This window comes from Heterodontus francisci, chromosome 10 (assembly GCF_036365525.1).
Source record: "Heterodontus francisci isolate sHetFra1 chromosome 10, sHetFra1.hap1, whole genome shotgun sequence".
NCBI lineage: Eukaryota > Metazoa > Chordata > Chondrichthyes > Heterodontiformes > Heterodontidae > Heterodontus > Heterodontus francisci.
This window is the reverse complement of record NC_090380.1, coordinates 66,254,888-66,279,009: the sequence shown is the minus strand read 5'-3', so window position 1 is coordinate 66,279,009 and position 24,122 is coordinate 66,254,888. Positions and strand designations below refer to the sequence as shown.

Genomic DNA, 24,122 nt, shown 5'->3' with positions numbered 1-24,122 from the left:
GTACATTGAAGAACCAACTAGGGATCAAGCTATTGTAGATTTAGTACTATGTAATGAGAAAGGGCTAATAAATAACCTTGCTGTAAAGGAGCCTTTGGGAAATAGTGACCATAATATGATAGAATTTTGCATTAAGGTTGAAAGTGATATAATTCATTCTGAAACTAGGATCTTGAATCTGAACAAAGGAAACTATGAAGGTATGAGGGGCAAGTTGGCTATGGTGGATTGGGAAAATACACTAAAAGATTTGATGGTTGACAGCAATGGCTAGTATTTAAACAAGTATTGCATGGTTTACAACAAATATACATTCATCAAAGACACAAAAGCCCAACAGGAAAGAGGAATCAACTGTGGCTAACAAAAGAAGTTAAAGATTGTGTTAGATCAAAAGAAGTGTCTTATATGGTTGCCAGAAAAAGTGGTAAGCTGGAGGATTGGGAGCAATTTAGAAACCAGCAAAGGATGACCAAGGAACTGATAAAGAAAAGGAAAAGAAAATGTGAACGCAAGCTAGCGAAAAGCATAAAGGCAGACTGCAAAAGCTTCTTTAGGTATGTGTTACGACTGAGGCGGGAGCAATGCACTGTCAATTCAGTCCCATCACTCCACAGGTCGCAGCATATTATTAAAGTTTTTCCATCTAACTTGAAAACAGCCAAATTAAACACTCTGGTAACCCCCAGAACAAAACAGACCAAACCAGGTATCTTCAGACAACAACAAATTAACTATTTATTAAAAAACTAAATCTTAAACACTGTTAAGATAAACCTATGGCTAGAGACCTTATAACTTATTTTAATCCAACTTCCCCATTCTCTCTCTCACTCAAAAATCATGGTTAACTGGTTTCAAAAGTGGTGTTTTTAAAAATTAGCTGTTACTTAAGAATAAATAAATAAGTCATAGTGGGTTACATTCCCGATGAGTGAGGTATCCTCGTGAAAATAATCAAATGTGTCTCGAAGTCTTCACACGGATTTGATGAAACAGTCCTTCAGTAGATAGGCATTCAAAACGCTTCAGCTGTAGCAGGCATCAAGACGATTGGCAAATTCCAGAAAATTCAATCAAATCAAGAGAGATTCAATCTTGAAGCAAATACTTCCTGGCTTGGAAGTAAAGAAAACGAGTTTTGCTACCTTCAGCAATGCGAATGGGCTCTTCAAAAAAATAAAAAAATTAAAAAAAATTTTCTCTCCAGCAATCAACTTGGCCTGTGGCTCCTTGTAGAATTCATGAACATATGAATTAGGAGGAGGAGTAGGCCACTCGGCCCCTCAGGCCTGCTCCACCATTCAGTAAGTTCATGGCTGAACTGATTACTCCACATTCCCACCTACCCCCGATAAGCTTTCACCCCCTTGCTTATCAAGAATCTATCTACCTCTGCCTTAAAAATATTCAGACTGTCCTTCCACTTTTGAGGCAGAGTGTTCCAAAGACTCGTGACCCTCTGAAAGAAAAAAATTTCTCCTCATCTCTGTCTTAAATGGGCGACCCCTTATTTTTAAACAGTGACCCCCTAGTTCTAGATTGTCCCACAAGGGGAAACATCTTTTCACATCCACCCTGTTAAGACTCCTCAGGATCTTATATGTTTCAATCAACTTCTAAGTTCCAGCAGATACAAGCTTAGCCTGTCCAATCTTTCTTCATAAGACAGCTCGCCCATTCCAGGTATTAGTCTAGTAAACCTTCTCTGAACTGCTTCCAGCGCATTTACATCCTTCCTTAAATAAGGAGACCAATACTGTACACAGTACTCCAGATGTGGTCTCACCAATGCCCTGTGTAGCTGAAGCATAACCTCCCTACTTTTGTATTCAGTTCCCCTTGCGATAAACAATAACATTCTATTAGCTTTCCTAATTACGTGCTGTACCTGCATAACCTTTTGCGATTCATGCACTAGGACGCTCAGATCCTTCTGCATCTCATATAATTGAATTTATAATAATTGCTGCTGAGGGGGAATAGACAGCTCTTCAGTAGCACGCCTCTTTGGAGAGTCTCTCAAAACTGGTTTCAGCCATTTTTTGCTACTTTTACACGCAGTCAAATCGAAACATTATACCATGTGACCTTTCTATCCAACTGGCCTAGGGACAGGTGCAGCTGGCATCTTGTGCTCAGTCTTAAAGGCACACTTTTTTCAAACAGTCTTAAAGGCACACACTATTTTTAATCCAAGGAGGAAAGAAAACAGTTTCATGATATATGTGAAAAGGAAAACTCAGCAAGGACAAATGTGGGTCCATTACAAACAGAGACAGGAGAGAAACTAAACAATTACTTTGTGTCTGTCGTCACGGAGGAAGATACAGAAAATCTCCCAGAAATACTGGGGAACCTAGGGACTTGTGAAAATTAGGAACTGAAAGAAATTAGTATTATTAAAGAGATAGTGGTCAAAAGATTAACTGGATTGAAGGTTGATACACCCCCTGGACCAGATGAGCTACATCCCAGAGTATTGAAGGAGGTGGCTATAGAGATAATGGACGATTTGGTGGTTATCTTTCAAAATTCTATAGATTCTGGAAAGGTTTTTACAGACTGAAAAGTAGCAAATATAACCTTACTATTTAGGAAAGGAGGGAGAGAGAAAACGGAGAACTACAGTCCTATTAGTTTGACGTCAGTAGTAGGGAAAATATAAGAATCTATTCTCAAGGATGTGATAAGTAGACACTTAGAAAATAATATGATTGGGCAGCGTCAGCATGGATTTATGAAAGGGAAATCATGTTTGACAAACCCTTTTTTTGAGGATGTTGCTTGTAGCATAAATAAAGGAGAACCAGTGGATGTGGTATATTTGGATTTTCAGAAGGCTTTGATAAGGTCCCACACAGGAGGATAGTAAACAAAATTAGAGCACATGGGACTGGGAGTAATATACTGGTATGGATTGAGAATTGGTTAACAGACAGAAAACAGAGAGTAGGAATAAGTGGATAATTCTCAGGATGGCAGGCTGTTACTAGTGGAGTACCGCAAGGATCAGTACTGGGGTCACAGCTGTTCACAATCTATATCAATGATTTGGATGTGAGGATCAAATGTAATATTTCCAAATTTGCTGATGACACAAAACTAGGTGTGAATCTAAGTTGTCAGGAAGATGCAAAGAGGCTTCAAGGGGACCTGGACAGGCTAAGAGAATGTGCAGGTGGAATATAATGTGAATAAGTGTCAAATTATCCACTTCGGTAGATAGGGTATTTCTTAAATAGTGAGAGGTAGGGAAATGCTGATGTCCAAAGGGACTTGGATGTCCTTGTTCATGAGTGATTGAAAGCTAGCATGCAGGTGTAGCAAGCAATTAGGTAGGCAAATGGTATGTTGGCCTTCGTCGCAAGGGGTTTTGAGTACAGGAGTAAAGAAGTCTTGCAGTTGTTGTATAAAGCCTTGGTGAAACCTCACCTGGAGTATTGTGTACAGTTTTGGTCTCCTTATCTAAGGAAGGATATACTTGCCATAGAGGGAGTGCAACAGCGGTTCACCAGACTAATCACTGGGATGGTGGGCTTGTCTTATGCGGAAAGATCGAGGAAACTGGGCCTGTGTTCTCCAGAGTTTCGAAGAATGAGAGGTGATCTCATTGAAACTTACAAAATTCTTACAGGGCATGACAGGGTAGATGTAGATAGGATGTTTCCCCTGGCTGGTGAGTCTAGAATCAGGGGACATAGTCTCAGAAAGGGATAAGTCATTTAAGACTGAGTTGAGGAGGAATTTCTTCACTCAGAGGGTGGTACATCTTTGGAATTCTCGACCGCAGAGGGTTTTGGAAGCTCAAGCATTGTTCAAGACAGAAATTGATATATATATCTGGATACTAATGACATCAAGGGATATGGGGATAGCGTGGGAAAGTGGTGTTGAGGTAGTTGATCAGGCCTCGTTCTGAGCCCCAGCATCTCAGATGCCAGTTTTCAGTCAATCCGATTCACTTCACGTGATATCGAGAAACTGCTGAAGGCACTGGGTACTGCAGAGGCTATGGGCCCTGACAACATTCTGGAAATAATACTGAAAACTTGTGCTCCAGAACTAATGGCGCCCGTAGCCAAGCTGTTGCAGTACAGCTACAACACTGGCATCTACCCAGCAATGTGGAAAATTGCTCAGGTATGTCCTGTCCACACAAAGCAGGACAAATCGAACCGAGTCACTTACCGCCCTTTCAGTCTACTCCCGATCATCAGCAAAGTGATGGAAGGAATAAAAACAAGAAATGCTGGAAATACTCAGCAGGTCTGGCAGCATCTGTGGAGAGAGAAGCAGAGTTAACGTTTCAGGTCAGTGACCCTTCTTTAAAACTGACAAATATTAGAAATGTAAAAGATTTTAAGCAAGTATTGCAGGGGGTGGGGCAAGAGATAACAAAAGAGGTGTTGATAGGACAAGGTCACAGAGAATAACTGACCAGAAGTTCATGGAGCAAAGGCAAATGGTATGTTAATGGTGTACTGAGAGACAAAGCGTTAGTACATAGAGGGTGTGAATAGACTACAAAGCACTCCAAGCACAAACATTAAAAAAAAAATTTTTAAACAGAAACAGTGGGTAGGCACAGTAGAAACAAACTAAACATACTAAAAAACCTAAAATAAAATAACCAAATAAAAAAGACCTAAAATAAAATGACCAAATAAAAAAGAAAAAAAGAACTAAACATAAAAAGGGGGGCCTGTCATGCTCTGAAATTATTGAATTCAATGTTCAGTCCAGCAGGCTATAGCGTGCCTAATCAGTAAATGAGATGCTGTTCCTTGAGCTTGTGTTGATGTTTGCTGGAACACTGCAGCAATCCCAGGACAGAGATGAGAGCAGGGGGAGGTGGTGTAGAAATGGCCAGCTCAGGGTCATGCTTACGGACTGAGTGGAGGTGTTCCGCAAAGTGGTCACCCAAACTGTGCTTGGTCTCCCCAGTGTAGAGGAGAAGGGGTCGTCGACAGTGCTATCGAGTGGCACTTGCTCAGCAATAACCTGCTCACTGACGTTCAGTTTCGGTTCCACCAGGGTCACTCAGTTCCTGACCTCAATACAGCCTTGGTTCAAACATTGGCAAAAGAGTTGAACTCCAGAGGTGTGGTGAGAGTGTCTGCCCTTGACATTAAAGTCAGCATTTGACCCTGTATGGCATCAAAGAGCCTTAGCAAAACTGGAGTCAGTGGGAATCTGGGGGAAAACACGTTGCTGGTTAGAGTCATACCTAGCATACCTAACTCAGTCACCTCAGTCCAAGGACATCACAGCAGGAGTTCCTCAGGGTAGTATCCTAGGCGCAACCATCTTCAGCTGCTTCATCAATGACCTTCCCTCGATCATAAGGTCAGAAGTGAGGATGTCCATTGATGACTGCACAATGTTCAGCACTCTTCACACCTCCTCAGATACTGAAGCAGCCCATGTCCATATGCAGAAGACCTTGACAACATCCAGGCTTGGTCTGATAAGTGGCAAGTAACATTTGCACCACACAAGTGCCAGGCAATGAAAATCTCAAACAAGAGAGAATCTAACCATTTCCCCTTGGTGTTCAATGGCATTACCATCGCTGAATCCCCCATATCAACACCCTGGGGGTCACCATTGACCAGAAACTGAACTGGACCAGCCACATCAATACTGTGACTACAAGAGCAGGTCAGAGGCTGGGAATTCTGCAGCGAGTAACTCACCTCCTGACTCCCCAGTGCCTGTCCACCATCTGCAAGGCGCAAGTCAGGAATGTGATGGAATACTCTCCACTTGCCTGAATGGGTGCAGCTCCAACAACACTCAAGAAGCTCGACACCATCCAGGACAAAGCAGCCTGCTTGAATGGCGCCCCATCCACCACCTTCAACACTTACTCCCTCCACCACCAATGCACAGTGGCAGCAGTGTATACCATCTACAAGATGCACTGCAGCAACTCACCATCGCTCCTTCAACAGCACCTTCCAAACCCACAAACTCTACCGCCTAGAAGGACAACAGCAGCAGATGTATGGGAACACAACCACCTGCAAGTTCCCCTCCAAGCCACACACCATCCTGACTTGGAACTATATCGCCTTTCTTTCACTGTCGCTGGGTCAAAATCCTGGAATTCCCTAACAGTACTGTTGGTGTACCTACACCCCAAGAACTGCAGTGGTTCAAGAAGGCAGCCCACCTTCTCAAGGGCAATTAGGGATGGGCAATAAATGCTAGCCTAGCCAGCAACGCCCCATCCCACGAATGAATAAAAAAAATTGAATGGCATAGCAGGTTCAATGGGCTGACTGGCCTACTCCTGCTCCTATATTCCTATGTTCCTACTTAAGTAACAACACTCACTGGGCAATCTGATGAACAACTGAGTGCCTCATTTTTTAAAAAAGAATTCAGCACAGAGGTTAAGGAATGTCACAAAACTACTTTTTATTCATAGTTCTCTTCCATTTCATAGAAGAAAAAATATTCTGAGTTAAATTTTGATTTTCTTTCCCCAAAGAAGTCAGTTTTTTGCCTGCATGGAGGTCTGCTTACCCTTGTTAAACCACTCTGATAGCATCACTGTCAAGGAACATCCTGGAGCGCTTTTGTAGGTACAGAGTGGTGGTTTGATTTTAGCAAACCTAACAGCTAGTCTGGAGTTGCCCAGTGTTCGCAAACTACATGGGAAACCACAAAGTCTTTACCAGGGAAAAGCTGTCAGGCCAGTTTGAACTCACTGTTTCCTACTGCCACTGAGATACAAGGGGACACTCCCATTTTGGGCTTAGCAACAAGAGATCCAACTTGGAGTCTCTTTTCCACTAACAAAATTGATGTTCTATGAAAGTAAATCAAAATTCTTGCAAATATGAAATGAGTACTTTGAATAAAAAGCACCCTGTTTAGACTTTTCTTCCCATTTAAGAATGAAGGCTTTGGTTGAAGACTGCAATTATCATTATTTTTAAATATTCCTATTCCCCCACCATGGGCTCTTCCCTTCTGCAATCAAGAGAGTAGGGCAGCCAGCCACTGCTAGTGCTTTCCTTGCCAGAGATCAGTGGTCTGATAGAGACTCACTAGTTGATTTTTTTTATCCTCCCTGGCCTCTGTTGGAATCACCCTCTCCACAGAGGACTGTCACTGAGATCAGAAACTTGTCAAACTGTGAAATGCAGTTAGCATCCACTGCTTATGATGGGTTAGTGCTCCAATCTGCAGTGTGATCCAACCTCTGGGTTAATATTTTTATAACTGTATGCCTCAGAAAAACAATATGATAAAGTTCTGAGACCTCAACAGGAAGATCTGCATTCCAGTCTTCACTGATATTCACACTGAAATTTCTCATACAAGCTTGTCTGAGGGAAGTGGTTCAAAATCTTACAGCTAGTGTAGGTTTAGCCAGGGAACAGGATTAAGATTGTTCATGGAAAAACTTTAATGCATGGATTAATTTTTGGTGATAACAGCATTTGTTGAATTAATTTTGTGGTATGCTGACTCTTGCAGCACAGTAAGCATTGGCTGGTAAAAGATTAAAGTTTGACCTAAAAACGATCAATTTATCTATATCTGAAAACACTTTTGAGTATGAACTTGTCACCTGAATAACTTAATCGCTAATGGCATTGCAGATACTAATTGATAGCCACTGTAGCACTTCAGAAGTAAATATTTAATGATGAACAGTGCGACCGGTATTGTGGTGGTAACTACATCAGCGAGGCAGATTTTGCTCAGGTGCACCAATGCAAAAGAATGGAGCAGAATTCTGGTCTGAGTCTAGTCCCTTGAAAACAAATATTCCGGCTGGCTGCAATTTATGTGCTGGAGGGTTTATATAAGCCAACTGGACAGATTTCCAGCAACTGCAGTAATTTGTTTTTATTATAATGTGAGAATGATTATGGACAGCAATATCAATTCTAAATTTTTCTAGTTCCGAAGAAGGGTCACTGACCCGAAACGTTAACTCTGCTTCATTTTCCACAGATGCTGCCAGACCTGTTGAGTGGTTCCAGCATTTCTTGTTTTTATTTCAGATTTCCAGCATCCGCAGTATTTTGCTTTTACTAAATTTTTTTCATTGTGTGCAGCCTGTTCGTTTGTGCGGTATCTTTAAATTCTTTTGTGCTGCTGTGCACACATAAGAAATAGGAGCAGGAGTTGACTACACGGCCCCTCGAGCCTACTTCACCATTCAATATGGTCACATCTGATCTTGGGCCTCAATTCCCAGATCCTTGATTCCCTGAGACACCAAAAAATGTATTTCAGCCTTAAATATAACGATGGCGCATCTACAACCCTCTGGGGTAGAGAATTCCAAAGATTCACAACTCCTTGAGTGAAGAAATTTCTCCCCATCTCAGTCCTAAGTGATCGGCCCCTTATCCTGAGACGATGCCCCTGTGTACTAGATTCCCCAGTCAGGGAAACAAGCTCTCAGTGTCTATCCTATTGATTCCTTTCACAATTGTGTTTTTCTTTATTGACTTCATGGGCTGTGGTCATCGCTGGCAAGACCAGCATTTGTTGTCCATCCCTAATTATCCTTGAGAAGGTGGTGGTGAGCTGCCTACTTGAACCGCTGCAGGCCATGTGGTGTAGGAACACCCACAGTGCTGTTAGGGAGGGAGGTCCAGGAATTGGATCCAGCGACAGTGAAGGAACAGTGATATATTTCCAAATGAGAATGGTGTGTGACTTGGAGGGGAACTTGTAGGTGATGGTGTTCCCACTTGTCTGCTGCTCTTGTCCTTCTAGGTGGAACAGGCTGTGGGTTTGGAAAGTGCTGTCAAAGGAGCCTTGGTGAGTTGCTGCAGTGCATCTTGTAGATGGTATGCACTGCTGCCACTGTGCATCGGTGGTGGATGGGGTGCCGATCAAGCGGGCTGCTTTGTCCTGGATGGTGTCGAGCTTCTTGAGTGTTGTTGGAGCTGCACCCATCCATTCAAGTGAATGTGTGGACTTATGTCCACATGATGATGGGCAGACTTTGGGAAGTCAGGAGGTGAGTTATTCGCCACAGAATTCCAGAGGCTAGGTGAGAGTGACTGCCCTTGACATCAAGGCAGCATTTGAGTGAGTGTGATATCAAGGAGCCCTGGTAAAATTGAAGTTAATGGGAATCGAGGGGGGAAAATTCTCCACTGGCTGGAATCATACCTAGTGTTACGAAAGGGCTTCCATTTTTTGTTAACTTTTGAGGACTTGTGTTTTAAAACTGAAAAAAGGATTCCAAAGATGCTGGACTTTGTATTTTTTTTTTAAAGTGGCCATCATAAGGTCTTTTGGACTTGGTTTGTAAACAACCCTTACTGGAAGTTACCTGTCTTCAGATAATTACCCTTGGGGGAGATACTTACAGAGAAGTGACTTACAGAGAAGAGCTACAAGAGTCAGGAGGCTTGACTCGAGATATTGTTTTGGTTTCACTTTGGACAGAGTGGGAGTTTTAAAAACCAGTCAGGAGAGCAGTCACCCCAACTCAGCTTTTCCATCTCTTTGAGAAGCTCTTAGAAGCGAGTGTAAGAAATAGAGAAATTGATGCTACATTCGTCCTGAAAGGCCTGCTGGAAACCCCTGTTGCCACATTTCTCCAGAGGCAGTGGTAAAACCTGCTTGATAAATCCTCGTTGCCAATTGAACGAATTGCTCTACAGAAAGATCCAAGTGACGGCCATCTACGTGTATTTGGGACACCAAACCAAAAAAGGGACAAATGACATCTTTCCATATCTTCAAGAATTAGCAAGTATTTGGCCAAAGTATTTTTTTTTTTGGTAACAAAGTGCTGGAAATAGTCAACCGGTCAGGCAGCATGTGTGGAGAGAGAAGCGGAGTTTACGTTTCAGTTCTGTGACCTTTCATCAGAACTGTGTATGGAAGTTGTGCCAGTGGACTGGAGGGTTGCCGGTGTATTACCTCTGCTCAGTAAGGGAAAAGGGGATAAACCAGGCAACTATAGGCTAGTCAGCCTGATATTAATAGGTAACCTTCTAGAGGAGACCACAATGAAGGCTCCTACCACCTAAAGTTACTAATCCTAATACATTCCTTGAGGCGGAGGGACACCGATGGCTAATAAACTTTTCATCACAGGATTAAGCTAGGAAATGGACTCTGTCACAAGCTAGCAGCATCAGGGGAAAAGAATCCGTGCAATATTCAAAGCCTAGGCAATGGCATGCCACAGTGTGAAGCTTCATCAAGAGCGGGTATAACAACTAAGAAAGGATCGCAAACTTGATGATATACAAAAATGGGCAGCATAGGCAAAGTTATTAAAAAGAAAGCACCGAAGCAAGTTCAAAATGAAAATAGTAGTTATAAAGTAATAAGCAAAGAGCAGAGGGAAGTAAGAATTAAAAGGGGCAGCATAGAAATATTAGACAGCCATTGAACATAAAAAGAAGAATCAAGTAGTATCCTACAATCAACAGCATCTGCTAAAATAGCAGTGTTGCTATTCATGTCACCTAACATTGGGAGATCACCAACTTCAGGAACATTTTGCATACAAAGGTTTCAAATAGCATTGTAGTTTAAATGGCTTACAGACAGCCCTTTAAACTATTTCCCGTGCTGATGTAAGCCCCTAGTGCATGTGATAAGTGCTGTTTTACAAGCTCTGGGTGATCCCCAGTGGCCGCAGCATAGGAGGAGGTAGCATGCTGTGACTCTTAAGGTGCTGGCGCTCGGTAATCTCCAGGGGCTCTGGCCTGAGAGGGTCCAGTTTCAGGTTGTTGTCAGCTGGGAGAGTCTGGCCCAGCTTCCTTTCAAACGCCAGGGTGAGCAGTTGGAACAAGGAGCATAAATGCTTTCATCATGCGAGTTAGCAATGTGCTTCATTCACATAGCACTACAGCCTCTGCTGATGGGCGGAAGGGGGGGGGGGGCAGACATTAGGAGATCACTGATTCAGCTGAGGCCTCTATCTATTTGGGATCTCAGTTTGTCCAAGATGGAGAAGATAGTTAAACCCTAGCCTTTTAGATACCCCCTCCTCCCACAGTATTAGCAGGCCTGAAAAATGTCATTACTGGTGTCACAAAACCCTTTTGGGAGGGAAGGGGGCTCACAGTGAATTACCCCAGTGTTGTCCCTTCAGACTCTATTTAAGTCACATAGGATGCTGATTTCTATGCTTGATGTGATAAGACCGAGGGCGCATCATCAGTGTACCTGGCAGTAGCATCTAAATCTTCTGATGAACCTAGAGAAAGGGGATTCGGAAAGAGTTTTTTTTTTAGAACATTACAGCGCAGTACAGGCCCTTCGGCCCTCGATGTTGCGCCGACCTGTGAAACCATCTGACCTACACTATTCCATTTTCATCCATGTGTCTATCCAATGTCCACTTAAATGCCCTTAAAGTTGGCGAATCTACTACTGCTGCAGGCAGGGCGTTCCACGCCCTTACTACTCTCTGAGTAAAGAAACTACCTCTCACATCTGTCCTATATCTATCACCCCTCAACTTGAAGCTATGTCCCCTCGTGTTTGCCATCACCATCCGAGGAAAAAGACGCTCACTATCCACCCTATCTAACCCTCTGATTATCTTATATGTCTCTATTAAGTCACCTCTCCTCCTCCTTCTCTCCAACGAAAACAACCTCAAGTCCCTCAGCCTTTCTTCGTAAGACCTTCCCTCCATACCAGGCAACATCCTAGTAAATCTCCTCTGCACCCTTTCCATAGCTTCCACATCCTTCCTATAATGCGGTGACCAGAACTGCACGCAATACTCCAGGTGTGGTCTCACCAGAGTTTTGTACAGCTGCAGCATGACCTCGTGGCTCCGAAACTCGACCCCCCTACTAATAAAAGCTAACACACCATATGCCTTCTTAACAGCCCTATTAACCTGGTTAGCAACCTTCAGGGATTTATGTACCTGGACACCAAGATCTCTCTGTTCATCTACAGTACCAAGAATCCTCCCATTAGCCCAGTACTCTGCATTCCTGTTACTCCTTCCAAAGTGAATCACCTCACACTTTTCCGCATTAAACTCCATTTGCCATCTCTCAGCCCAGCTCTGCAGCCTATCTATGTCTCTCTGTACCCGACAACATCCTTCGGCACTATCCACAACTCCACCGACCTTAGTGTCATCTGCAAATTTACTAACCCACCCTTCTACACCCTCTTCCAGGTCATTTATAAAAATGACAAACAGCAGTGGCCCCAAAACAGATCCTTGCGGTACACCACTAGTAACTAAACTCCAGGATGAACATTTGCCATCAACCACCACCCTCTGTCTTCTTTCAGCTAGCCAATTTCTGATCCAAAGCTCTAAATCACCTTCAACCCCATACTTGCGTATTTTCTGCAATAGCCTACCGTGGGGAACCTTATCAAACGCCTTACTGAAATCCATATACACCACATCCACTGCTTTACCCTCATCCACCTGTTTGGTCACCTCGAAAAACTCAATAAGGTTTGTGAGGCACGACCTACCCATCACAAAACCGTGCTGACTATCTCTAATGTACTTATTCTTTTCAAGATGATTATAAATCCTGTCTCTTATAACCTTTTCCAACATTTTACCCACAACCGAAGTAAGGCTCACAGGTCTATAATTACCAGGGCTGTCTCTACTCCCCTTCTTGAACAAGGGGACAACATTTGCTATCCTCCAGTCTTCCGGCACTATTCCTGTCGACAATGACGACATAAAGATCAAGGACAAAGGCTCTGCAATCTCCTCCCTAGCTTCCCAGAGAATCCTAGGATAAATCCCATCTGGCCCAGGGGACTTATCTATTTTCACACTTTCCAAAATTGCTAACACCTCCTCCTTGTGAACCTCAATCCCATCTAGCCTCGTAGCCTGAATCTCAGTATTCTCAACAACATTTTCTTTCTCTACAGTAAATACTGACGCAAAATATTCATTTAACACTTCCCCTATCTCCTCTGATACCACACACAACTTCCCACTACTATCCTTGATTGGCCCTAATCTAACTCTAGTCATTCTTTTATTCCTGATATACCTATAGAAAGCCTTAGGGTTTTCCCTGATCCGATCCACCAATGACTTCTCGTGTCCTCTCCTTGCTCTTCTTAGCTCTCCCTTTAGATCCTTCCTGGCTAGCTTGTAGCTCTCAAGCACCCTAACTGAGCCTTCACGTCTCATCCTAACATAAGCCTTCTTCTTCCTCTTGACAAGCGCTTCAACTTCTTTAGTAAACCACGGCTCCCTCGCACGACAACTTCCTCCCTGCCTCACAGGTACATACTTATCAAGGACACGCAGTAGCTGCTCCTTGAATAAGCTCCACATTTCGATTGTTCCCATCCCCTGCAGTTTCCTTCCCCATCCTACGCATCCTAAATCTTGCCTAATCGCATCATAATTTCCTTTCCCCCAGTTATAATTCTTGCCCTGCGGTATATACCTGTCCCTGCCCATCGCTAAGGTAAACCTAACCGAATTGTGATCACTATCACCAAAGTGCTCACCTACATCTAAATCTAACACCTGGCCGGGTTCATTTCCCAGTACCAAATCCAATGTGGCATCGCCCCTGGTTGGCCTGTCCACATACTGTGTCAGAAAACCCTCCTGCACACACTGGACAAAAACTGACCCATCTAAAGTACTCAACTGTATTTTTGATGGCAGCAGTCAATAAATAAAGATAGGGTGAGTGAACAGCTTGAAAATTTTCAGTTGAACAGAGAGCGCTAGCTTGGGTTTGTGAGGGGTAGATCATGCCTGACAAACCTTGTTGAATTTCCTTTGAAGAGGTGACTGATGTATTTGGCGTACGAATGCCTATGGATGCTATTTATATGGACTTTCAAAAACATTTGATAAAGTCCTTCATTAGAGACTGTTAGCTAAAGATGAAACCTATCAAATTGAAGGCAAATTATTGACCTGGTTAGAAAATTGGCTGAGCAGCAGGAGACAGAGAGTAGGGAAAATGGGCAGGTTCTGTAATTAGCAAGATGTGATTTATAGTACCCCGCAAGGATCTGTGTCGGGGCCTCACCTAGTTACTATATTTATTAATGGAAGCCACATATCCAAATTTTCTGATAACACAAAGATAGGCAGCATTGTAAGAGCAGTGTAGATGGAAGCATAAAATTATGAACAGTTATTGGTAGATTAAGTGAATGGGAAAAACTGTGGCAAATGGATATTAATGTAGGCAAGTGTGAATCATCCACTTTGTACCTAAAAAGGATAGAAAGGGTCCTTGATAAATAGGGAGAAGCTAGAAACAATGGCGGTCCAAAGAGACATAGATCATAAAAATCTCATGAACAGGTATAGAAAATAATCAACAAAGCAAATAGAATGCTGGCTTCAGTATCCAGAGGCCTAGATTACAAGGGGGTAGAAGTCATGCTTCAGCTATACAAAGCCTGGTTAGACCACACCTGGAGTATTGTGAGCAGTTCTGGGCAGCAGACTTTAGCGAAGATATTTTGGCCTTCGAGGGAGTGCAGCATAGATTTACCAGAATGATGCCTGGACTCCAAGGGTTAAATTACAAGGAGAGAATGTACAAACTAGGGTTGTAATCTCTGGAATTTATAAGTTAAGGGGAGATTTCATCAAAGTTTTCAAGATATTAAGAGGGACAGATATGGTAGATGGAGAGAAACTATTTCTGCTTGTTGAGGAGTCTAGGATTAGGGGACATAGTATAAAAATTAGAGCCGGACCTTTTAAGAGTGAAATTAGGAAACACTTCTTCACACACAGGTTGGTAGAAGTTTGGAACACTCTTCCACAAATGGCAATTGATGCTAGATCAGTTGTAAATTTTAAATCTGAGATTAATAGATTTTTGTTATCCAAAGGCGTTGAGTGACATGGGGCAATGGCAGGTTTAGGTCACAGATCAACCATGATCTTATTGAATGGTGGAACAGGCTTCAGGGGTTAAATGGCCTACTCTTGTTCCTGTGTTTCTATATTAGGGCCCCGCATGGCAGTGCGAAAAAAATGTGAAGGGAAGTCTTACCTTGGCATACCTAATAAGATTGTAAAATTTTTCTCCAGGACTTGTGTGTAATGAAGAAAGCACTGCTCGCATTCATACATAGTGCCACCTCTTGCCATATCATTCTCTAACTCGCTTCAGTACTTCAAACTCTCATGAACTTTTTCTGTGTCTATGTTCCAAAGTCTTGAGGCCCTGCTGGAGCTCTTCTTTCTCCCAAGCATGATCTTGCAGTTCCACAGTGTTGTTTCCCTGATTTGGTGATAAAAAGCACCTCCCCTTTAAGTTTCTGAAGGCCTGAAGTTCGCACCTGTAAGCTGCTAATGGGAGGTGCATTTTGCACTGGCAGCTCACCACCTGCATGTAAAGAATGGACAACTCGTTATTTGGGGATGGTTCCCGATGGACTGCTGCAGGCAGCCATTGCCACATCTCCACCCACCTTCAAGCGATTTCACATAGGGAGACAAATATTAACTCTAATGTAAATGTTTCATTTCTCAATCATTTTATTGTCTATTTTGAGGTGTGAGAGAAAACTTTAGAGTACTTGTTACAGAAGGTGGGAGTTGATAGGGATGGTTTCTCCTTTTTCACATCTCAATTGACTGGGGTGAAGTCTTGAAACAGAACAGGCCTGTATTCTTTTCCCTTCTTCACTGAAGAAGACTTGGGAGGTTTAGAAAGATGGATGCACTGCTGCAGACTGCTTTTGTTATATTCCAGCCAAAGGTCACTGGTGAAGTCCTGGTATGATTTCTCAGGTAGGGAGTTCAAGTCAAACTCCTACTGCCTACATTTAGTTGGTAATCTTAGGCAGGGTCCTGTCTCTTCGATGGCATAGATGGATCTCTCTCTTCTGGCTTTGTCTCCCCAGCATGTACCTTTATTAAGTTCCTTTTCAGAAACCTGGTTTCTGTCATTTGTCCAGAGTTTCCCTCTCTGTCTCATTGCTCCTGTAAATGGTGTCTGATGGTGAGGCCGTTGTTAGACAATAGGGTCTGGGTATCACTCACCTTCATTCCATCTTGATAAAGTGGAGATTTTCACACCCATTCTTTTGAGTTTACACTTGGAGTCACCAAGTGTGTAATGCCATTGTTAACCCAATTCGTTGGAGAGAAGTAGCCATTAACATAGAATGGATCATTTACATTTTAATGCATCTCCAAGGCTTGTCCACACATGAAGATTGGCTCAGGGTTCTTGCAGTTTCCATGTGTATTAGCAGTACAGGATAGGTCACCTGATCCCTTAACCCTATTTTGTTTTGTAGGAAAAGTGTCTTTCAGGTTTGTTTCATAAGTTCGTTACATAGTTCATAAATTCTCCTTACGTGAGCATGACAAACTGCTTAATTTCCATTATTCAGGCGAGTGGAAAAAGGCTTACAGTACAATTCTAAGCAGTGCTCTGTTCCAGTAAATATATGACTTTTTAATTCCGTTAAACGGAAAAGGTATGGGGTCTTCAGGCAGCTGAGTGTTGCCTAGAATGGAATTTTATTCTCATCTGGAAGTTTTTATTTCAGTTATCTATTTGGGGTTTGTTTAAGTTCAGTTTTCTCTTAAATAGGATTTACTGATAGCATATAAATTTAATCCTGAGATTTTTGATGATCTCATCTTAGTTTATTTGTGGAGTGTGAAATGGTAAGGGAAGCTGAGTAGACTTTAGTTTTAGGAAAGTAAAAGGCCAGCTCTTTCAAATAAAACCTCTATCATGACAGCAGTCAGCAGAATATTGAAAAATATTTGGTAAGGGACTGTCTAGTGTGCGTTTCAGGTGACAACCCCCTGACAATGTTTACCACTGCTATACCTGCAAAGTCTGTTATAATTATGCTGTCTTCTGAGAAAGAGAATTTTATTACTGTGTATTTTTTGTGAAAAAAATCTGAATACGTACCATATGTAGGTTTGAAAATATAATGGAATGCTTTTATTGTATTATATCGATTTTCAGTGGTGCCGTATAGCAGACCATGCAGCTTATCCTTAATCATATATCATAGCCATCTCCAGGCTTGTCGTCTTGATAATACTCTCTACATCTGATCAGTCACTATGACTTACATGGTAAATTTCAAAGGGTTTATAAACTTTCATTGAGAGTTAGACAACCTGACTGCTGCAAGTTTTCCTCCTATGATTTTAGCCACTCCTCTATCTTACACATCACATTCAATTAATTGAGTAAATAAAGCAAATTTCCCTAGATCCTTTATCCATAAACATGTCAGTTGTCAGATTTTATAAAATGCATGAAACATACAGTACTGCCAAGCCCCAGAGTACAAACAAAAAGATCTACTGAAAACAAATCAAAACTTCCAAGTCAAGATCATAACATTTAAGATTATCAAACAGCTTCAGATTCTATTCACATTAGAAGCAAAAAGTAAAAGATGCATTAGTTAATGTTGCACAAAGCATCAAATTCAGAACACGCAGACTGACGAACAAAAATTATGCGACCTACATATCTTCAATTGGGGGGAGGAACCTCGGTCTTGCCATAAGAGGGTTATTTTCCTTAAATATACTCCCTTAAATTATTTTTCAAAATTTTTATGACACTTCAAATAATTGAAAAATTCTCTCAGAAGCTAGGAATACATGCATAGAAATTTAAGCAATAGCATTTGTCAGCATTCAACAAGTTCATCCTTGGTTTAAAGAACAGTTTATGACAGCTTAGGAGCAAGTTAGCATCTATTTTGTTAGGGTTTGAGCATTCAAGCAAGAATCATTTTCTAAACCACCGGTATCTATTATTTATTATGGGGAACAAAGAAATGGCTGACCAACTAAATGCATACTTTGGTTCTATCTTCACTAAGGAGGACACAAATAACATACCAGAAATGTTGGGGAACATAGGGCTTAGTGAGAGAGAGGAACTGAAAGAAATCAGTATTACTAGAGAAATGGTGTTGGGGAAATTGATGGAATTGAAGGCCGATAAATCCCCAGGGCCTGATAATCTACATCCCAGAGTACTTAAGGAAGTGGCCCTAGAAATAGTGGATGCATTGGTGGTCATCCTCCAGGATTCTATAGACTCTGGAACAGTTCCTACAGATTGGAGGATAGCTAATGTAACCCCACCATTTAAAAAGGGAGGTAGAGAGAAAACAGGGAATTATAAACCAGTCAACCTGACGTCGGTAGTGGGGAAAATTCTAGAGTCCATTATCAAAGATTTTATAGCAGAGCACTTGGAAAACAGTGGTAGAATCGGACAACGTCAACATGGATTTACGAAAGGGAAATCATGCTTGACAAATCTTCTAGAATTCTTCGAGGATGTAACTAGTAGAGTTGATGAGGGGGAGCCAGTGGATGTGGTTTATTTGGACTTTCAGAAGGCTTTCGACAAAGTCCCACATAAGAGATTAGCGTATAAAATTAAAGCGCATGGGATTGGGGGTAGTGTATTGCGATGGATAGAAAATCGGTTGGCAGACAGGAAACAAACAGTAGGAATAAACGGGTCTTTTTCCAAATGGCAGGCAGTGAATAGTGGGGTACCGCAGGGATCAGTGCTCGGACCCCAGCTATTCGCAATATATATTAATGATTTAGATGAGGGAATTAAATGTAATATCTCCAAATTTGCAGATGACACAACTGGGTGGGAGGGTGAGTTGTGAGGAGGATGCAGAGAGGCTTCAGGGTGATTTGGACAAGTTGAGTGAGTGGGCAAATGCATGGCAGATGCAGTATAATGTGGATAAAATGTGAGGTTATCCACTTTGATAGCGAAAACAGGAAGGCAGATTATTATCAGAATGGCTAAAACTGAGAGAGGGGAATATGCAGCGAGACCTGGGTGTTCTCGTACAACAGTCGCTGAAGGTAAGCATGCTGGTGCAACAGGCGGTAAAAAGGGCAAATGGTATGTTGGCCTTCATAGCGAGAGGATTCGAGGACAGGAGCAGGGATGTCTTGCTGCAATTATCCAGGGCCTTGGTGAGGCCACACCTGGAATATTGTGTGCAGTTTTGGTCTCATTATCTGAGGAAGGATGTTCTTGCTGTAGAGGGAGTGCAGCAAAGGTGCACCAGACTGATTCCTGGAATAGCGGGACTGACATATGAGGAGAGATTGAGTCGGTTAGGATTATGTTCGCTGGAGTTCAGAAGTGTGAGGGGGGATCTCGTAGAAACCTATAAAATTCTAACAGGACTTGACAGGGTACATGCAGGAAGGATGTTCCCGATGGTGGGGGAGTCCAGAACCAGGGGTCATAGTCTAAGGATACGGGGTAAACCTTTCAGGACTGAGATGCGGAGAAATTTCTTCACCCAGAGAGTGATGAGCCTGTGGCATTCGCTACCACAGAAAGCAGTAGAGGCCAAAACATTGTATGTTTTCAAGAGGGAGTTCGATATAGATCTTTGGGCGAAAGGGATCAAAGGATATGGGGGGAAAGCGGGAACAAGTTACTGAGTTGGATGATCATAATGAATGGTGGAGCAGGCTCGAAGGGCTGAATGGCCTATTCCTCCCATTTTCTATGTTTCTATCTAATTCAACATTGGTGGTTTTTTTGGAATAGATATAACGGGCTTTTTTAACTTCTAATATAATAGAGCTAGCATTTTAGGTTTGAAAGCTTATTGGCCATATTGTTGCAGCGTTGGCAACTCAGCATTAAAATTCAAATCGTCGTTCATATTGTCTCAGGTCTGAATCACCTCTTCTGGTGGACTTCATTGATCCAACAGCAGTTCAGAAGTTGTTCATTCAAATTATTTGCAATGGCAAACAAGAATTAATGTTTTTAACAGATGTACATAGGATTACATAGGATATACCACACAGAAACAGGCCATTTGGCCCAACCAATCCGTGCCGCTATCTATGCTCCACTCGAACCTCATCCGCTCTTCCCTCATCTAAATCCATTGTCATAACCCTCTATTCCCTTCTCCCTCATATGCTTGTCTAGCTTCCCCTTAAGCATCTATTTTATTCGTGCTTGAACATTCAAGCAAGAATCATTTTCTAAACTACTGGTATCTAATCCAGCATTGGTGGTTTTTCTAAATTCAGAAGTACAAATTTTTTTTTTTACAATAGTTGTAATGTACTTTTTTTAACTTCTGATATAACAGAGCTAGCATTTTAGCTTCTTGACCATATTGTTGCAGTATTGGGAACTCAGCATTAAAATTCAAATGGTTGTTTATATTATACTAATCGCTTCAACAGCTCCTTGTGGTAGCGAGTTCCACATTCTCACCACTGTTTGCGTAGGGAAGCTTCTTCTGAATTCCCTATTGGATACCTGGGTGACTATCTGATATTGATGACCTCTAGTTATGCTCTTCCCCGCAAGTGGAAACAATCTCTCTCTATTCACTTTATCAAAACTATTCATAATTTTAAAAACCTCAATTAGGTCACTCCTCAGCCTTTTTTCAAGAGAAGAGAGATACAGCCTGTCAATCCATTCCTGATATGTATACCCATGCATTCCTGGTATCATCCTTTTAAATCTTCTCTGCACCTTCTCCAATGCCTCTATATCCTTTCTATAATGTGGCAACTAAAACTATACGCAATACTCTATTAGTGTACTCTAACCAAGGTTTGTTGTAGGTTTAGCATAACTTCCCCACTTTTCAATTCTGTCCCTCTTATGGCCTTGCTAACCTGTGGCGCAACTTTTAGTGATTGGTGTATTTGTACTCCGAGATCCCATTGTTCCTTTACCTCAACTAGACTAGCACCTTCCAAGTAATAAGCAACCTCCCCATTTTTCCTACCAAAATGTACTACCTCACATTTATCCATGTTGAAATTAATTTGTCATTTATTTGCCATTCTGCATGTTTATTAATGACCTCCTATAATTTGTTGCAGTCTTCCTGAGTGTTGGCTATCCCCGCCACCCCCAATTTGGGGTCATCTGCAAATTTAGAAATACTGTTTTTGATTCCAAAGTCCAAATCCTTAATGTAAATTGTGAACAGCAGTGGTCCCAGCACTGATCCTTGTGAAACACCACTTCCCATCTTCTGCCACTCTGAATAACTACCCTTTACTCCCACTCTCTGTTTTCTGCCTTAAAGCCAGCTAGCAATCCATCCTGCCACTTCCCTGACACCACATTCTCTGACCTTATTCATTAGTCTATTATGGGGCACCTTATCCAATTCCATTTGATAATCCAGATAGGTTATATCTTCTACATTACCATTGTCTAGTCTATCTGTTGCCACCTCAAAAAATTCAATAAGGTTGATCAAGCAAAATTTTCCCTTTTGAAATTAATGCTGTCAGTTCATTATTATATTCCTTGTTTATAGATGTTCTTCTATTCTCTCCTTTAGAAGGGATTTCATTATTTTTCCTACTACAGATGTTAAGTTGACTGGTCTATAAATCCCTGGGCATGTTCTGTCCTCCTTCTTAAATATAGGAATTACATTAGCTGTCTGCCAGTCTTCTGGTACTACACCTTTTTCTAACAAATTATTAAATATGTGTAGTAATGCTTCTGCTATCTCTTCCCTAGATTCTTTTATAATACATGGATGCAATCCATCCGGACCAGGGGTTTTATCCTCTATGAGTTTGATTAGTTTATTCAGTACATCCCTTTTTTATTTTAAATGCACTTATCTCATTGTTCATCTCATCATTCAATGTCATGTCTACCTGCTCTATCTCCCTGTAAACCCCGAGGCAAAATAATTATTTAATATTCTGTCATCTCTCTATCATTACCTGTGATATTCTGTCTATCCCTTAATAGTCCTATTTCCTTCCATCAGACGTTGCCTATTTTGAGTCCTGTGAATATTACCATGTGTCTGTCGCATGAGGCCGCCTGTGGTGGGTTACTTTTTTTCCTCCAGTAGCTTTTCCGTCAACATGGTGGGTACTCTGCATTCGAAATATTTTTAAACAAAATTAACCTCATTATTATTAAAGTTCTGTTTAGCTGGATTAGTTTATTGTCTTGATTTTTGCCTTCCTTTTTTTATTGACTTCCATTTGCTGCTATAAATGAGGTATTATGTATGTCAACATTTTTCCATTCCTTAAAAATGAAGAAATAAGATTTGAAGAAGAACTACTTTCACTTCTCCAGTGCTTCTTGTTTGCAGGAAGGTGGATCAAAGCACTTTATATTAAGGAGGCAAATAGTGGATGGAAAAGAGGAAAGTGAGAAGGGTGAAAGGACAAGAGCCTGATTAACGAAAGGTTTTGTTTCTTTATTCAGTTTAATTTTCCAGTTTTATCTTGTTTTAAAAACTAGGCCTTGCTGCAGACTCATGACGTCGTGGCACATGAAGTATACAGTGATGAAGCACTGAGAGTTACACCACCACCAACTTCTCCTTATTTAAACGGTGACTCACCTGAAAGTGCAAACGGAGACATGGACATGGAAAATGTAACACGTGTGCGACTGGTCCAGTTCCAGAAAAACACAGATGAACCTATGGTAATGTAGAGTACAACTCTCTAGTTTTCTAATTCATTTTCGTAATGTTTATCTAGTGGCTGATCTGCCCCAGACCTCAACTCTCTTCCACTGTGAAGAGAGATACAAGATACTTGTTGCGAGTCTCTGCAATTTCCCTGTTTCCCATTATTTATTCACCAGTCTCATCCTCTAAGAGACCAACAGTTACTTTAGCCACGCTTCCTGTTTATATATTTGTAAAAGCTTTTGCTTTCTCTGTTTCCTAATAATTAACATTTTAATTTTAGTTCACATAAATTGCCACAACAGTAAAACTGAACAACCAAATTAGTCATTTTTTCTTTGGCCTCATGCATGGGCACTTCAAATGATAAACTAAATTTCAGTAGAAGTAGCCACTGGTATCCCATGATATCATAAAAGGTCTGAAAGAGACATGAATAAAGATTGATCAGCATTCGTTGATTAACCAGACTGTGTGTAAACTGGCTAAACAAATACAAATTTCCTTTGTTGTTAACTTAGAACACTGTACTTTAAAAAAAATTAGCCACCTTTAACACTTTGTGCAGATCCCAATGTTACTTACTACTAACTAGTTGTGAGCATTAACTCAGTCATATAATCAAGATTATAATTTGGTAAGAATATTATTGTGCAAGAGTTTACTTTGTTTCGATTTATTTATCAAGGTATAAATTAATCTTTTCCCAAGCCAAGTAGTTTTCACCACACACTATATTTGGAGCATTAAATTGCAGCTAGCATCTGTTTGAATTACATCATTAATGAATTTTCACAATTTCATAACTGACCCGAAACACCAAATGAAGCAGAATAACTAATATTTTTGATTAGACAAGTGTGAAAATTTTTCAACGTTCCTGCTCCCACTGGAAATGTGTGTGGCTCTTGGCCGTGAACAGGATTCAGTTCAGATATGATGCCCCAGCAATTGATTAACTTGCCAACTTGCCAACTACCAATGCTGTGGTAACCAGTAACTGCTGAAATATAAGAAAATGCTATGGAAAGGGAGAATATCGGTTTACCTCTGTTCAGGCACCAGCTGGTTGAAGTGGAACGGAGTCATAGCAGATGTGTTGTAATATACATATGCTTTTAAGTAATTATATTAATTTGTAGTTCCACAGTGTACTGCATCTATAGAACAAATATAATGCCATACAAAATAAGACACTAGTGCCACCTTGTGATGCAAACCAAGACTAGAAGTTTCTGTACAAGACAGTTATATAGTGAGGATGACCAAATTAGGGTTTTTATGCAAGACTACATTTACAAAACTGAACAGTAAAACTCAATAGAGAAATGGTTGCAACGAGACCTTTTGTCCAACACAGGAAATATTTCCATCTGGAACTTCCTGTCCATAGCAATCTGCAACATTGGAGTCAGCACAGTATTCAAAAACCCAGGTGGGTCAAGTGAAGTTTTCAACTCCAGTACTACTGCTCAGCTGACCATAACAATAAATGACCTTTCAGCTGAAAGTTATCAATTAAATTTAGTTTCCCTCTCTTTGTATATTCCAAGATTGGTTGTCAGGCTTTCAAAGGAAAGGTTTAAAAATGATTTTTGTCAGGGAGAACACTGCTGTGACCAGGATTCAGAACAATCGAAAAGGTTATTTTTCAAAGGATACTGATTTTAGAGAATACTTTGAATGGATACTATTGTCTGCAA

General features: G+C 41.3%; 1 protein-coding gene across 5 annotated transcripts in view; it reads left to right on the top strand.

The window, feature by feature from the left end:
* Nucleotides 1-24,122, top strand: part of caska (calcium/calmodulin-dependent serine protein kinase a) — a 615,545-nt gene that overhangs the window by 524,832 nt on the left and 66,591 nt on the right. For all 5 annotated transcript variants that reach the window (XM_068040666.1, XM_068040667.1, XM_068040665.1 and 2 more), the window contains one exon: nucleotides 22,245-22,433. In XM_068040666.1, coding sequence (XP_067896767.1) covers nucleotides 22,245-22,433 — 189 coding nt within the window. The remainder of the gene's footprint in view (nucleotides 1-22,244; nucleotides 22,434-24,122) is intronic.